The following is a 16,826-nucleotide window of genomic DNA, read 5'->3' as shown; positions in this document are numbered from 1 at the left end:
AGCTACACTGAGGATAATTTTTGACTTAGGTGAGTTTCCTATTTGTATTAGAAAAAAAGTACAGCTACATTGAGAATAATTTTTTACTTAGGTGAGTTTCCTATTTGTATTAGAAAAAAGGTACAGCTACATTGAGGATAATTTTTGACTTAGGTGAGTTTCCTATTTGTATTAGAAAAAAGTTACAGCTACATTGAGAATAATTTTTGACTTAGGTGAGTTTCCTATTTGTATTAGAAAAAAAAAGTACAGCTACATTGAGAATAATTTTTGACTTAGGTGAGTTTCCTATTTGTATTAGAAAAAAAAGTACAGCTACATTGAGAATAATTTTTGACTTAGGTGAGTTTCCTATTTGTATTAGAAAAAAAAGTACAGCTACATTGAGAATAATTTTTGACTTAGGTGAGTTTCCTCTTTGTATTAGAAAAAAGTTACAGCTACACTGAGGATAATTTTTGACTTAGGTGAGTTTCCTATTTGTATTAGAAAAAAAGTTACAGCTACATTCAGGATAATTTTTGACTTAGGTGAGTTTCCTCTTTGTATTAGAAAAAAAGTTACAGCTACATTCAGGATAATTTTTGACTTAGGTGAGTTTCCTATTTGTATTAGAAAAAAAGTTACAGCTACATTGAGGATAATTTTTGACTTAGGTGAGTTTCCTATTTGTATTAGAAAAAAAGTTACAGCTACATTGAGGATAAATTTTGACTTAGGTGAGTTTCCTATTTGTATTAGGAAAAAGGTACAGCTACACTGAGGATAATTTTTGACTTAGGTGAGTTTCCTATTTGTATTAGAAAAAAAGTTACAGCTACATTGAGGATAATTTTTGACTTAGGTGAGTTTCCTATTTGTATTAGAAAAAAAGTTACAGCTACATTGAGGATAATTTTTTACTTAGGTGAGTTTCCTATTTGTATTAGAAAAAAAAAGTTACAGCTACATTGAGGATAAATTTTGACTTACCCTCATATATAAGATAATGTCACACGAGTACGGTTTTCAGATTCTTTTTCGTCTAAAGGTAGCTTTAAACGTAACATAACTATTATCAGCAAAAGACCATAAGATATTACTTACTATACCCAGTATGGAATATATTTGAAATAAAAAATACTTCAGTAAGAAAATTAAGATATTGTATTTCCACAACATATGCCAGTAACATATGCCTTTTTTTTTGTCTCTATCAACCTGATTTTTTTTGGCATTTTTTATTGGCAGCAAATCACATTTTTCTAGATTATAGTGGTTTCCATACAAATAAAAGGGAAATTAATTCTGAGAAGTGAACAAATTCTTTTAAACAATTTTGCATTCAGAAAATAGTGTCGTATTTTCAAATACACTAAATTGATTATTTTTTTATAAATATTTCTTGATATAAAAAGTAATGCAAATAAAAAATGCATTAAGTAACAGATCTTATTAATAATACAAATGTACAATTTTTCGTAATACAGAACTAAACACAAGGAACTTGAACTTTCAAAAGAATATTTTTTGTTATTTTACACTGAACACTTTAGAAACTCGACAAAGAAATAAGTATTTGATTAACTGAAGAAAAGGTCTCAGTACATCGAAACTGCTTTGGCAACAGATTTAATTTACAATAGCAAGATTATTATTTTTAAGCTATTTGTTTTTTTGACAATTGCAACAACTTCTCACATATATTTTGTTTCAGACTGACAAGGTATTTTTTTTCTCAAAAACTATTGCGAAATCCAATTTATGAGTTTACATTTAATCTTACAACAGGAAAGCTCATAGACTGTTACAATGTCTTAAAATTTTCCAAAACTATATTTTTTTTAAAAGTAGTTTTTATTCTTCTCTGTCAGTCGTACTTACCTGATACATAAGGCCTTTTTTTATTTTGCTGTTTTATACATACATATATAATATTTATTTAACATTGAATAAAGGTTCTTGATTAAAATTGTATACGAAAATAATGAATAATATAAAAAAGCTGTACAAGATTTAACAAACAACTTTCATACCACATAGCAGGTATAAGGAAAAAAAATTCAAATTTCGAAGGATAACATTTTTTCTTTCTTTCTTTCTTTATAAAGGACACTATGTCTTATATAGTACATTGCATATTATACATCAGAAACTTTGGATAGAAAGACCAGTTGAATAAGGTTATAACGGTTAAAAATTACACAGAACGTAAAGATATGAAATGTTAAACAAACTAGTATTGTATGACTGGAGTTATCGTTTAGAATACGTCCAGCAACATACGTGAGAAGATTCAGTAAACACTTTCAAGGCGTGATACCACATGATACGAATTTGGTTTGAAATAACATATTTCATAAAAGCTTACAATGAAGTTAAATACAATCAATTCTTTTACGAAGCTCATTTTTCTGCAATACATGACGGTAAAATTTCAAGAGTCTCACATAATCTGAAACTGGACTAGTAAACCAATCTGTAGAAAGAGCAAATTATTGTTATCTTGAGATTCTTTCTAATATACTAATTAAACAAAAACCTTATACTTGTGAACATATTTATTTTTTAAAAAAGGTCAATTTAAACTAAAACATAACACACCTTGTATAATTATTTAAATATTACTCAAAATAATGACTGAACACTTTCAACTTTCTGATACTTTAATTCCTGCATCACAATGTCGTATACATTTAAAATGTATCAATTATTGCTATTACAGTGAGTACAATAGACTTTCAGGAAATACATTTGTTAAAAACAAATGCGTTGTTCATAAAATTAAACGCTACAATATGAATCTCAGCTCTCTCTCAGAAAAATCCACGCGCCGAATTTGTAATAACAAAGAATGTTTAGTAAATTTTTATCTTGAATTTTTTTAAAAGACAATGGTTAATTGTTGTAAAATGGGTTGTAAAAGCTGTAAAACATAACATATTTTACTTCATTTCTCGAATTGAATGTCTGTAGCATCTCTTACAAGTTTTTCACCTAAGAAGTTTTGTGTTGTAAATATTGTATGCTTTATTTTTTAACAATTTCTCATTTTAACACAGACAAAAGCGACATGTATGACAATGTAATGCACAGGCTTCCTCCATGTGCTGATTTCTAATGCAGTTTAGTGGTCTAATGCGATATGCGAATCACTTTTTATCAATAACGCATTATAGAACGTAAAAATCATTTTCATTCCGGAATAAGGATGGACGAACTATTGTTAGATTTAATAAATTTAGATAATTTCAACAGTATTTACATATAATAAAATGACAGGTCCCAGTACTGATCTTTGTGGAACGTCACGTTCCCTTATTGTTTCTGATCATTCACGAATATACGTTGTTTCTAATTTCGACTTCAGAATCGTGTCAAACTCCAAGTAAATACAAGAAACTTTCCAGTCAATACATGAAATATGTTCAAAACAATAACATATCTCTACGTTCTGTACACAATATAGGAAACAACTGCAACAAATGCCACTTTTCAAATAATGTATACACTCATTCTTTCCGTCTCACACACACGATAAACACCACACATACAATTTTCTCTTTCTCGCACACACACACACATATATGTCTTACACATATTCAAATATACATACATGAAAGCACGTACCTCTATAACGGTGTAAAGACATCGAAAAACGCCATACACCGTACAGCGATCTCACTGATGGCTTGCAATTGGTAAAAACTGACCAAAGCAAATAACTAGTACTAAACTCTTCACTAATATCGCCAAAAAAAAAATAAAACTGGACTTTTGTTCTCACTTACAATAAATACAAGTTCTTTTCTTTTCATTTTGTAGTTTTCTTTTATTAAAAAAACACAGCACTTCTATTTTTTTACAGGTCACAATTTCATTTCCCATATGACCACATGTGCATCATTACTATTAGTCTCAGTAGCCACTGTTCCACTACTTCTACCTTTATCCGTTCTTTCCAAATACACCTTCCGCCAGTTGAGGTACCCTCGGCCACCCATGATAGTGATAACAGTCCGTGGCGCTTCAACCACCTTCGGAGGACTCGCCTGAGTTTGATTCCCTTCTCGGGTATCTGCAGGAGGAGTTTGTTTCGCACCTGACGGAAGTGTGATGGGGACACTCTCTTCTGAACCTGAGGACGTATACGCCGAAGACCTCGAATCTACGGACCAATTGGATAAATCTAACGACCTTGGCCGACTCGCTTTCAGTCTCACCCGACGGTCAAGCGTACTCACTTTACTGGGAATGGCTAACTCCGGATCACTACGACGCAATGATTCGTAGATTGGATCATTTAATGGGTGTTCTTCCTCGTAATCCCGCATAAGTTCACCGTACAATCCATAAACATCACAGTCTTGACTTCCGTGAACGGAGAACATCCCCAAACCACGGGGAAGCGTCTTCGATGCTCGCCTCAAGCCATTTTCTTTGGTGCGTCGCCTTAAAACCACTGGACTGCTCAGCTGATGTTTCAGCTTTGGTGCATTGTTGGGCATCAAATTACCGTCTGACAACTGCTTCTCTAGCTTGTTCTTTTGATGGCTTTCATTTTCGCTTTCTTCCTGAATTGTACTGTCCCGTCTGGAGTCAGCAACTTCCACCGGAACACCGCTACTACGAGGCTGCAACGCTAGCAGGAAAGTGACCGGACCAAAATGAGCGTGATACGAAATGTTCACTCGACCACTAATGATAGGCACTCCTTCCAACCGCGGTAAAGGAATCGTGAGAGTGATACCAACGTTTGTTCCTACCCACAGAAGGCCTTTGCACGCCATTAGAGCTGTAACACATATACTTCGCGTAGCCTTGATGTAGTCTTTGTTCGACAACACGCGCATCACATTGGACGCTATGTTGATGTCCTGCAGGTGTCGGAAGGTTTCTGTATGATACAGACACACAATGGATGAGTTCTTCAGCGAAATCCATAATCCAATTCCTGAATGGGCCATCAGATTTACTGCACCTGAGTGCTCGTGTTGAAGACTGAAATTTTTCTGCAAAAGAATAAATAAATAAAAATTACCAAAGTAATCAATACAATATATATATACAACACACATGAACTGTCTGATTTAAAATACTTTTTAAGATTGCTAATCTGTTGTTCCACGTGGGTAGGTTGTTAGAAGCAGAAAACAAAGATTATTGTTTGTCTATTTAAGTTCAGCGTCCCTTTTCAGCAATGAGACTATATGGGACGCGCACCTATAGTTTATAGTGGAATCCGAACCACCATAATGCATGCAACGTTCTCCTCCCAAAGGTGCAGACATTAGTCACTAGACCAGCGAGAAGGGTAGAAAACAAAGGATATGTAAATATAATCATGTAGATTTCTACAAACCAATGAACTAACGATCTAAAGTGTTCCTCTGAGGGCGGAGAAGAAATGGTAGATCACTGACAGAGTACTCACCTTTGGTATCAAAGGTCTTTGGATCGATTCCAGGCTACAATGGTGTAGTGGATAACAGCATGCCTGCGGGATTTTCTCGAGATATGCCTGGTTGTTTTCGCTATTAGGTCCACGTTTGACTCTGGGCACACTGTACCCACCATAGTCTTTCAGCCTTTAAAATAACCAACGATATGTCCATTTTGGTTCGGAAGGTATTCCTTCCTTAACCATACTTCGAATACCTTTTCCATTATCCACAGCCTGTGGACTCGCAACCAAAATGACAAAAATAAACAAACCGGCTCAAGTAGTGATTGTGAGAATATACATTTAAAAAAAAAATTAAAAAAATGGAATATACATTCTTCTCATGAAAGCAACAGATGTTAGAGGGTAGAATGATGGAGAGGAAAGACAGGCATATGATACAAAAATGAATCACTGGTCCAAGAGCAAGCTGCCTGCACTCTGGCTAGCACAGAGCCAAGACCAAGCCTTGTAGCACCCTTTCTCTCGGTGCTACAAGAGTACATTATTATGAATAGCGAAAAAAAAAAAAAAAAAGTAATAAGTGGAGAGTTTCGCATTTTTTGCACGTATTTATTCTAACTTTAGTTATTTTTAACGGTTCTTTTTGAAGGGCATTTTCTCATTTTTCCACTTTTTTTTTTCCATTGCGTGAAAGTTGCGCTCCTTAAGCGGGGGTGGTTCCATTCCATCAGCATTATTCGCTTGCATGGTCTCCTCTCCCTACTGGACACAGGATTAATATGTTGACATCCCCCTCTCCTTCCTTTTTTCCCCTTCTTTCTCAGTCATTGAAATGTTGATGCAAGTATTTACTTTCTTCTTGATCCCTTCAGGTTTTAAATTTAGCATTCGATAAAGAGAAACAAATTCAATGTACACGCGTACCTTTGTGATGGGACTTTGTTTTCAAGAATAAAACGGAACTATCGCCGTGTCTCGCGCTGTCTGTTTACTACACTCAATCCTCAAGTACTCCCAATCAGAATAGCATTTGCAAGATCAGAGTTCTATTACCTTTTACAGATTCAGAAAAGTACTGTACATAAATCAAAAATGATATGTACGTGGGTCGTTCAGTATAAAAGTTTCCCTAAGCTGTAAAAAATTTTATTTTTCCAGATACATTTATAAACTATGCAGGTGCAGGTGGGTCCTTCCTCACCTCTTCAAGTAAATTCCTATTGAGATTCAGACATTTGTCTCACTGTTGCACCAATTTGTACAAACCTTAAAAAAAAAAAAAAAAAAAAAAAAACAGGACTCTGGCTGTTTAGCATTCTCCCCACATAAAGCTATTCACTTTTTCATCCCGTTTCACTTTTTCATCCCCAGTTGACGGAGACCAGGTCGCTTATGTCGAACCTGAATTATTCTTCAGAGGAAAGCAATTACGACACAAGCAACCTGGTCTTTTCTTCTTGAAGGGGGGCGCGGTGGCTCAGTGGTAGAGCGTTCACCTCTGGTGCTTGGGGTCCCGGGTTCGATCCCAGCCCCCGCCAAGTGAACTTTGTGGTGGACAAACACCGTGCTCGTGGGTTTTCTCGGGGTTCTCCCGTTTCCTCCCACTTTCTTCATTCCACCATTTCACTCATCTCTCATAATCACCGTCTCCTTTAGCCTAACTGGCATAATCGTGGGACGTAAAACTGAAAGATTTCATTTTCTTTTCTTCTTGACGATAATGCCCACCTCAATTCAGCACGCAAACAAGACACAAAATAGAAGAATTAGGGTGAGAACGGGTGTACCACTCTCCATACAGCTTCAATTTAGCACCAAGTTCTTTCCATCTTTTTCCGGTATGAATTACAAGGTGAACGTTTCGAAACAGGCGGAGCAGTGAAGACGAATATGATGAGAATGCTAAATAGCCAGAGCCCCTGATTTTTTTTTTCAAAGGATTTGAAGGAATTAGTGCAACGGTGAGACAAATGCCTAAATCTCAATACGGATTATATGGTAGGCCAGAAAGAACCCTCCTACACATATATATGTAGTTTACAAATGTATCTCTAAAAATAAATAGTTTATACCTTACGGAAACTTATATATTGAATGACCGCGATTCTTCGAAACTGAGTTATCTATAGATACGTCGCTACTTCAATTTGAGTACAGATATATTCTGAGGTACACCAAAACCTTTGACGTTTTGTAAGTCTGTTATTATTGAGTCTGGAGGTGTAGCATTTTGTAAGGTGATAAATATGATCACAAATTACCTCAAAAAGTGGCAATAGCTCAATTTCGAGAAAATGAAATAGGTCGCTGTGTCAGCTTACCGGCGCTTTTTAAAAAATCAATCGCAAAAAGTACTCTGTTAAAAAACTGAAGATTTTACAAATAAAACAACAGACATGCCTTGAACAAAGAAATCCTACGTACATCATACGAAAAACAAATTAACAAGATTACAGATATTCTTAACCCTTTCAGCACTTTTGTGTGTGTGTATGTTTCATGGATTCTACTACGGGGTATGCCTGTGTATACCTCAAAAAATGGTTGATTCTTTTTCTTCAATTGTCATGCAATACTATACAATTTTATTGTATCAGGCCCACATTTACCCACGGGCTATAGAGCGGTAAATTTCAGGGTTGACATATTAAAAAAAAAAAAAAAAAAAAAAAGAGATTAAAATATAGTATTGTTAAAAAGAAGATGTCAACAAGAGGAAAATTTAAGGGAGATCTATTCTGACTATAATGTTCGTACCACAACGTAGTAGTCACGTGATTTTTGCTTTGATTTTGGATCCTAAACACATACTGTAATGTTTTGTATTCTGTCAGTTTCCTGCGCTGTTTTTGCATACACGTAACTGAATATGAACAAATATGGGAGGGGGATGGAGGCAAAATTTTTGTGGATCCATGGGCGTGAAGTACCTAAATACAGCTTGTCTGTAATTCTTCAATTCATTGACGTATCATTTTATCTGATTTTTAATCCACTTCAATCCTATAAATTGAGCAAGTGAGAGCGTGGGCAGGCTTCAGTTACCTTTACGCACACTCATATGAAAAGTTCTGGCTACACTGACAAGGATTTGTTATTATTTAATCAACAAAACGAATCACGATAACCGTACAAGCAGGATTTAAGATGCATAGTGGAAACTTTTTCTATCCATTTTCTGCATTTATAAAATAATATTCATAATAATAATTATTATCATCTTAACTAACATCTACTTCACCGTTGCGTTTCACAGTAACATCTATTTCACAGTGAATAAATAAAAAAAATCTGAAGCTGAAGCCATTCATTAGTATCTAGGTGTCGTAGACAAAAAGACTGGTTTATCGAAATTGTACTAGAAATATAACAATCTTATATATATATTCCCTGAGCACGTAATGCGTGGGTGTTACTAAATATTAACAAAATGTGCCTGATCTGTGTTAATGTATCACCGTAATACTAAGGGGAGTCCGAAAGTAAGTTTCCTCTCGTTTTCCCAAGAAAAGCGAACACCAACGAGAGAAATAAGACAGTGGTTGCACACGCAACACACCCAGGCGCAAGTGGGCATCGTTCGCCTGCGATCCTGTAGATGGCGCCGTCGCAGCGCCTGCGCAAAGCGAAGACAAGTGAGTCTCTCAGTCTGAGCTTGATAGCTATGGAGAGAAGGCGCGTTTTGACGTCGTCGTCAAAGGAGGAAGTGCGAGCAGTTGTCTGCTACGAATGGGCACCTGGCATATCGGGAGCAGAAATCCACACTCTGCCTCGTGGAAGTCTATGGACCTAATGTGATGGGCAAAGCAAAAACCATATTGCAACTCTTGGGTAGGAGCGCCTTGCCCATCCGCCATACAGTCCTGATCTTGCATTCACTTCCATCTGTTGCCGGCTCTGAAGAAGAATCTCGGCGGCAGGCGCTTTGGAAGCAATACTGAAGTCACAGAGGCTGTTCCACACTTCTTCCGTATGCAGAGCCCTGATTTTTTCCTGGAAGGGTTTTAGAAGCTTATAGACCGGTATGACAAATGTCTCAATGTAGTGGTACTTGTGCAAAAATAAAAGCATGTCTGATCTTTAATGTTACATGCTATTTTTGATCTTGAATTACCACCTGGGGAAACTTATTTTCGGACTCCCCTCGTATGTAGTAAAAAATATGTGAACTTCATTTTGTTAAAATGAAACAGTTAGTCATCCCAAATACGCCATTGTAATAGTTTACTTGAAATATTTCAGGAGCAGCGTATGCTCCCTTTGTCAGCCACTCTTCCGGAAGATGAAAATCGGTGTTGTTAATTCACATTTTATTCAGATCTTTTAATGATAAGTTTAGAAGGGAGAAGATATGAATGTAAAAATATGAATTGATAAAGCTTCATTTACTTTAAGTGTGACTGACGAAGGGATCAGTAGCATTTGAAATATTTTATATGGGATGAGTAAATATTTCTTCTTAACATTTTGATAGGTTGTTGAATGTTTACTTTGAAAGGTATAATTCCATAAAAACTCTACGTGTAATTAAGTATGTTATGAAGTCATACTAACCTGCATGTCTCCCGTGAGAGCGTTCATCACCCACACTTTCTTTCCGCATGCAGCATACATGCACACATTGATGGGTAGCAAGCACGAAACAGGATCAGTTCCCAACAGAAGCGTCTGCGGCTCCTTCAGGCACCACTCGCCCTCTGGTTGTCGTCGGAACAGGAGCACCGTACCATTGGATAGAGCGAGGAACACTTGGTCACAGTGGTAGCGGATCTGAACAACTACTGCAGGCACAGCACAACTCGCCACCTCCTCTTGCTTTTCGGGGTCCAGGGCAGCATAGATCAATAACCTTCAAAAGATAAATACTTAGTAGTATATATATAGTAAAATACTTAGTATATATATATATATATATATATATATATATATATATATATATATGAGAAAATGTTCAGGTCATTTCAGTTGAAACAATACATGATTTCGTCCTGTTGGACTTGTTAATCTATGTATTCAATAGTCACGGTTATCTTCCTCGGGAATATTTAGTTTACGGAAAATATTTTATGTCTGGTTTGGTAATGAAGGGATATCAAGATTATCACTAGAAATCGTTATCTTGTTATATGAATAACTTAATTTTCTCTAACTGTTTTTATACGAGTAACATAAAAAAAAAAATGCATACAATATTGACAACAACGAGAAATGAAATGCAGGAAAAAGAAGAGATAAAAAAAAAATATATCGTCCCCGACAACATGCGGGGTTATACGGTATCTTTCTAATAAATACTGAAAGATATATATATATATTATTTTTTAAAGATATTTGCATAAATTATTTCTGTATTATTTATTTTCAACCTGTGAAGTTCTAATACAATGTCGTAGTTCTTTCTTTCTCAAAAAATGTTAACGAAAAAGATTTTCAAATATGAAGACTACAGGAAAAGAGGAGATAAGTCAAGAAATGGTCGAAAATGAGTTAACAGCAGAATAACGTGGTTTGAAAGTTGTAGATTGCATGAAGTAAATCCCACAGTAAGAAGAAGGTTAGTCACTAAGAAATTTATTGCTAAAGAGTTTGCCTACAGGGGAAGAAGTAGGTAAGTCTGTGGAAAACAGGGCAATTGTGTAAAATTATAAAAAACTGGCTTGTCTCCTTTCTCCCCAGTAGTCTCCATATTAGAACAATCATTGCAAATATAACAAGTTATATATTTTTTGAAAGAGCAAGCTTTGTAGTTTCCATGTATGGCTTTGATGTAAAAGCAACTTAAACGAATTGTTTTACACGAATTTTTGAGAAAAACCCAAAAAATCCTCCCTCAGTTGAGAATAACACGGTACTTTAATACCCATCCGCAGCAAGTTAACTACATGACGTACTCATATTAATAAAATTGGCGTAATTATCTTATTGACAGAATTGTTGCGAAATCTGTAAGACCTCTATTTCGTATTCCAATGCGGGTCGGGCATTGGCATACAAACTTCATGTAAGTCCTTACTTTTCCCGTATCTGCCCTAGATATCCCCGCACTTGTTCTCGCAAGGCACGTTGATGGATGTGATCTGTCAGAACGTTATCCAGCAAGAATATGTACGACACTTCCGTGAAAAAAGAAGCACATAAAATTAAATATTTAAAATTCAGAGAAAAAAAGAATGATTTCCTAATGTAAATCTATGGGCTGAGAAAGAAAGATGACATAGGTATATCCTTAAGAATATACAGTATTGAGAACTTTCCAACCACAACAGAAAATAACACAAAACATCAGAACACAACACGAGACTATTTTCCTGTTATTACATTAAGTTGGTTATCATACTTGCACTATTTTCTTGGGTCAGTTATCACAAAATTTTACTACAGATAAACTAGATAAACAACGGCTGTTTGACAGTGGGGTACATGTTTCAAATATTTTATAGAATTGTCCTACAGACAGCGTTGCTTTAAAAGTAAAGTAATAACATTTGTTAACTGAAGCTATGAGCTGAAATATTTACTTATGTCCTTCAAATCTTAATTGTTCCAGGATTTTAAACAGCATGTTTTCCAAATGCAAAATTATGATTATATTCGGAATAGTATTATTTGAGAAACACAGCATTATTTCATACTGCCATCTATAACACAATTCTATGCCTGTAGACATCACTGTCCAAAGAGCTGCTGTGATTTTGCTGACTTCTCAAATCTAAACCAATTTGCATTCGCCGCTCTATCAACTTACTTCCTGCTGTCAGTTCCCATCCAGACAGTATCGCCTTTGAGTCCTCCACCCTGAGAAACACCTTTGACAAACTCCATGGCTGTGACTTTCGTCTCCACCATATCAAAAGCACCAACATCCTTCAAACGCGCCTGTTGCTGAGACAGGATGGCAATGTGACTACTAACACCATCTGTTGTACAAACCCACAAATAACTCTGCTGCCGCGCTCTTCTCGTTGGTTTCATGGACGTCACCGTGTAGAAACAACCACAACGCACCTGGAATTCATTGAAACCATGTCAAAAATTACCCATAAGGATACATAATAATCAATTGAGTAGTTTGATATTAAAAAACAACAGGCCACATACTCACTAGTAGCAAACCTGTTCTACTTATAATTATATTTAGTGCTTTAACTTGAGTTCCTAATAGATCAAGCAATTTCAAAAATATAAATTTCATTTATATCAATAACATTACATAAGAAACCTACCTTCCCCATGAAAGGTTATTCTTTTTGATTTCACAAACTATGAAAAGTTCTCTGTATTAGTGACGCGAATTATACATAATCGAACATGCAATTAACTCTTGAATTTATGAAATTACTTAATGAACTGACAGGACGCATATTTAATGATAAAATATTAATGATTAACTCGCTTAAGCATCAATTTTATTAACTTATTCGTGTATACGTTTCAACGACTGGTTATCATCATTCTCGGTAAGTACCTTATTAAAGAGATTTTAGTCTTATTCAGAGATTCGTGGACTCATATTAGCGGTAAATTTCTGACCGTTGGCAATATATACATATACTTCGTTGATAACGAATACAAATCTGAATATACTTCCAAAATCTTGGAGGGTTGATGTACTTGTTTACCACATAATGTGCGGCTTTCAGTTTACGTCTTTGGTTACAATTTAGGGATATAAACCAACTTCTTTTAAATCTGCGCCCATGATCTAAAGCAGGCATGTGCAAGTTAGAACACGTTGTGAACCAATCACAGAGGACTTTTACAGGCGTCGAGGGCCGTACGAGACAATGTATAAAATTTTCACAAGAATTGAATAGCTATATTCAATGGAGAATCTCATTCTCGTACACTAACATCACAGGAACGTTAAAACTGCTTTGTCGGTTACCAAAAATATTTATTTACTAAAGAAAAGACAAAAACCTTACTTACGACAAGCAGAGTCGGATTTAGGTTTGGTGGGATCCTAAGCTTTTGAAGGTAATGAGACCCTTTATACGTTCAGATGAACATAGGCACCTTATGCACAGAAGTGAAGAAACCAGAAATATTTTAGGAAGCAGGCTAGCAGAACGGACCCCATTACTTACGTCATAGGACCCTATACAGTATAATGTACTGTTGCTATATATAGATTTTATGTATTGATTTTCTTATAGTTTGGAAATATACATCCAATTTTTTGAGACCCCCAAGATTATAGTACCCTAAGCTATAGCTTGTTAAACTTATACGTAAATCCGGCACTAATAATGAGTTTTGAAGAACAAAGTTCGAGTGGGAAGAGGTGATGCTGAAGAGAAATTCTAGCTTTTGGATTCCTTTCTCATGTTGTGAGTCTCACTGCGTGTTCAAGGGTTGCAGTTTCAATTTAGTTTTAAATATTAGGTAAGACATACAGTGTAAATAATGGGTCAGACGAGCCGGATGAAAGGAATCAATGGGCCGGAGCCGGACCGAAGGCCGGCTGTTGCACATGGCTGATCTAAAGGCTTACCTCGGCCGAAATTTCCCGAAATAATAGAATATTAGAAATTACTCTCTGTTATATATCTACTGATATTCCGTGTCAATTTATCAGATGACGTAATACTGATTTTTTAAAAATCAGTTTGCATTTATTGCAACACTAACGATTAAACTTATAACTATTACACACTTCAATGTACTTTTCTCTTTATGAATCGGTACGTTTATTTTTATTTTTAACAACGAAAGTAAAAAAAAAAAAAAAAAAAAAAAAAAAAAAAGATGACTTCGAAACACTTCCTAATTCCCTGTTCTAGATTTTTTCAAAAGGGTATATAAAAACAGGAGGCACTGTAGTCTAGTGATTAGAGCGATGGATTCACGTCCACGTGGTCCCGGGTTCGATTCCCCAACCAATGCTTCCCAATTTTCGGCGTCCACCCAGCGTTGTGAGGCAACCTAGGGAGTCACGTGAATGAAAGACGTGACAGCCACTAGGTCTAGAGAGCTCCCGATGCGCCGGTTAATGACAGAGTGATGCAGCGCGCTGGCCACGTGCTCGCCCCTAGGTTGGACGTAGTTCAACTGGTCGCTGACAGATGGCGTTGGAGCATCTCAGTCCATCATACGGCTGTTACGCCAGGTGTTTTTTATAAGAACAAAGGGAATAAAGAACTGTTTTGAATTCATCGGTGGAACAGATTCAGAATTGTATTTAGTGTCAACGAAGTATAAAAACGGTTTCTCTACGAGTAATAATTTACTGTTTGTTTGAATCAACAGATCAACGTTAAAAAAAAAAAAAATCTTAATTGATACGTTGCAATGTATACGAGGATGATAAGTAATCGCTGAAACGTATACAAAAAAATAAGGTAATATTACAAATGTTTAAAAGAGCCAAGATTAGTATTCTATTTTGCTGAATTTAGGTTACAACAGTAAGTTTCTCTGTTTTTTTTTTTTTCCCTAAAACCCTGTAACTTTATATCAAAAAATCTTGCGTATGGTTCATATACAGGGTGTTTGAAAAAGAACTCCCTAGTTTTAAGTATAAATTTAATTGGGACATGAATGAAAACTTAACATCAATGAGTACATATCATGAAAGAGAATTCCTTCAAGTTTTGTTTAATGTTGGTAGACTTCAACGTGGGATCTGTTTGTGGCCCTGCACACGTCGAGACGATACTCCACTTCTCGTATTCACCAATATTTCAGGTGTAACTGTCCCAACCGCCGCGACGATTCTTGCTGTAGGTGGACCACCATACTGACGTCTAAAATTACGTTGCACTGTTATAACTGACTCAGTTTTCACAAGCCAAGTAACACACTGCGCTTTCTGTTGCGGAGTACACAATGTTGCTGAGTTGCTCTGCAATGCACGCCTACCTGGACTGAACTGAGGAAACAGAGGAAAAAAAAAAACAGCACTGGTGCCGTCTCAAGGTCAAGCAGACCTGCCAACGGCAGGGGAGCCAAACTTGGAGAGTTGATGAATCAAACACCACAAACTAGAATAGTGTATGTCACTTTGTACAGATTCTAGGACACCTTAAAACTAGGGAGTTCTTTTTCAAACACACTGTATAACATGAAAATGTTGACAGATGTATAAATTTTGGTGATTACAATCGTACCTCGGTTTGATGTTGTGACTTGTAGACGGGAAGAGCCTTAGCAAACAGGGGCATCTTTGTGGATGGTCTTCTTTCTTGTTCTGGGATGTCCCACGCGGGAGAGTTGTTAGGATCCAATGCAAGTTGAGCTAAGCGGAGTTCTGAAATAAGTAATATTGAATCATTATTCATATACTCAAATAGTATTTTGCTCATACCCAAAATGTCCCATAGAAAACTTTCCGATTCCACTGTTTCAGAACCAACTGGCACTTATGAAAATGCAGGGGCTCGTCCTTTCATTTATATATATATATGTATATATTTAATAAAGAGAAAGTTCTACGCATATGTTTAATTCAATCCTGTCACGGGTTAACCACTTACTCTGACACTTATATTTCTTAAACAACAATATGAATTTCACGATATGTAAATAGTTAGCGAAAGAGAACAATGAACATATATTTATAGTATCAAGACCCAGCTCTATCAGGGTTCCGACTTGCGTGGGTCGTTCAATATATAACTTTTCCTAAGCTGAAAAAATAAATAAATAAAATAAAATAAATAAAGCTACATTTGTAAATTATGCATACGTGTGTAGGTGGGTCCTTCCTCACCTCTTCATATAATTCCCATTAAGATTCAGGCATTTGGCTCACCGTTGCACCAATTTGTTCAAACCCTTTAAAAAAAAAAAATCAAACGCAATTTGTTCACACCCTTTGCAAAAAAAAAAAAAGAAAAAAAGTTCAAATACAATTTGTTTGCAATTTGTTCAAACCCTTTGTAAAAAAAATTTGTTCAAACGCAATTTGTTCAAACCCTTTGCAAAAAAGATTGCACCGTTGAACAAATTTGTTCAAACTTTGAGAAAAAAAAAAAAAAAAAAGCGTTCCTCACATTCTGCTTCACTTCTTCACCAAGAGTTAACAGGACACGAAGTCGCTTATGTCGAACCTGAACTCTTCTTCAGGGAAACGCAATTCGACGTTAAGCGACTTAGTCTTTTCTCGATAATGCCCACCTCCACTCAGCACGCAAACAAGACACACAATTTGAAGAATTACGAAAGAAACGACTGCCCTACTCTTCAATTTAGCAACAAGTTACTTCCATCTTTTTTCGGTGTTAAAATCTGCATTGCGAAGTGAATGTGAGAAGACTGCTAAATAGCCAGAGCCTTTTTTTTTCTTTCTTTGCAAACGGCTTGGACAAATTGGTGCAACGGCGAGACAAACGCCTGGATCTGAATGGGAATTACGTGAAGTGAGGAAGGACCTACCTACACTCGTATGTATAGTTTACAAACATATTTTAAAAAATAAATATTTTACAGTTTAGGGAAA

At 35.9% G+C, this 16,826-nt stretch overlaps 1 protein-coding gene across 4 annotated transcripts in view; it reads right to left on the bottom strand.

Moving 5' to 3' along the window:
* Positions 1-1,128: 1,128 nt before the first annotated feature.
* The window catches only part of LOC145672053 (rho guanine nucleotide exchange factor 10), a 423,449-nt gene continuing 407,751 nt past the window's right edge, over positions 1,129-16,826 (bottom strand). For all 4 annotated transcript variants that reach the window (XM_081741266.1, XM_081741268.1, XM_081741267.1 and 1 more), the window contains 4 exons: positions 15,496-15,635; positions 12,132-12,391; positions 9,941-10,235; positions 1,129-4,991 (listed from right to left, as the gene is read on the bottom strand). In XM_081741266.1, the coding sequence (XP_081597392.1) occupies positions 3,849-4,991; positions 9,941-10,235; positions 12,132-12,391; positions 15,496-15,635 (1,838 nt within the window). In that variant the 3' untranslated portion in view covers positions 1,129-3,848. The remainder of the gene's footprint in view (positions 4,992-9,940; positions 10,236-12,131; positions 12,392-15,495; positions 15,636-16,826) is intronic.

The sequence above is a fragment of the Thermobia domestica genome, chromosome 15, assembly GCF_964235325.1.
Source record: "Thermobia domestica chromosome 15, izTheDome1.hap1.1, whole genome shotgun sequence".
Lineage (NCBI taxonomy): Eukaryota > Metazoa > Arthropoda > Insecta > Zygentoma > Lepismatidae > Thermobia > Thermobia domestica.
Note: the sequence above shows the minus strand (reverse complement) of the source record. Positions and strands in the feature narration are given on the sequence as shown.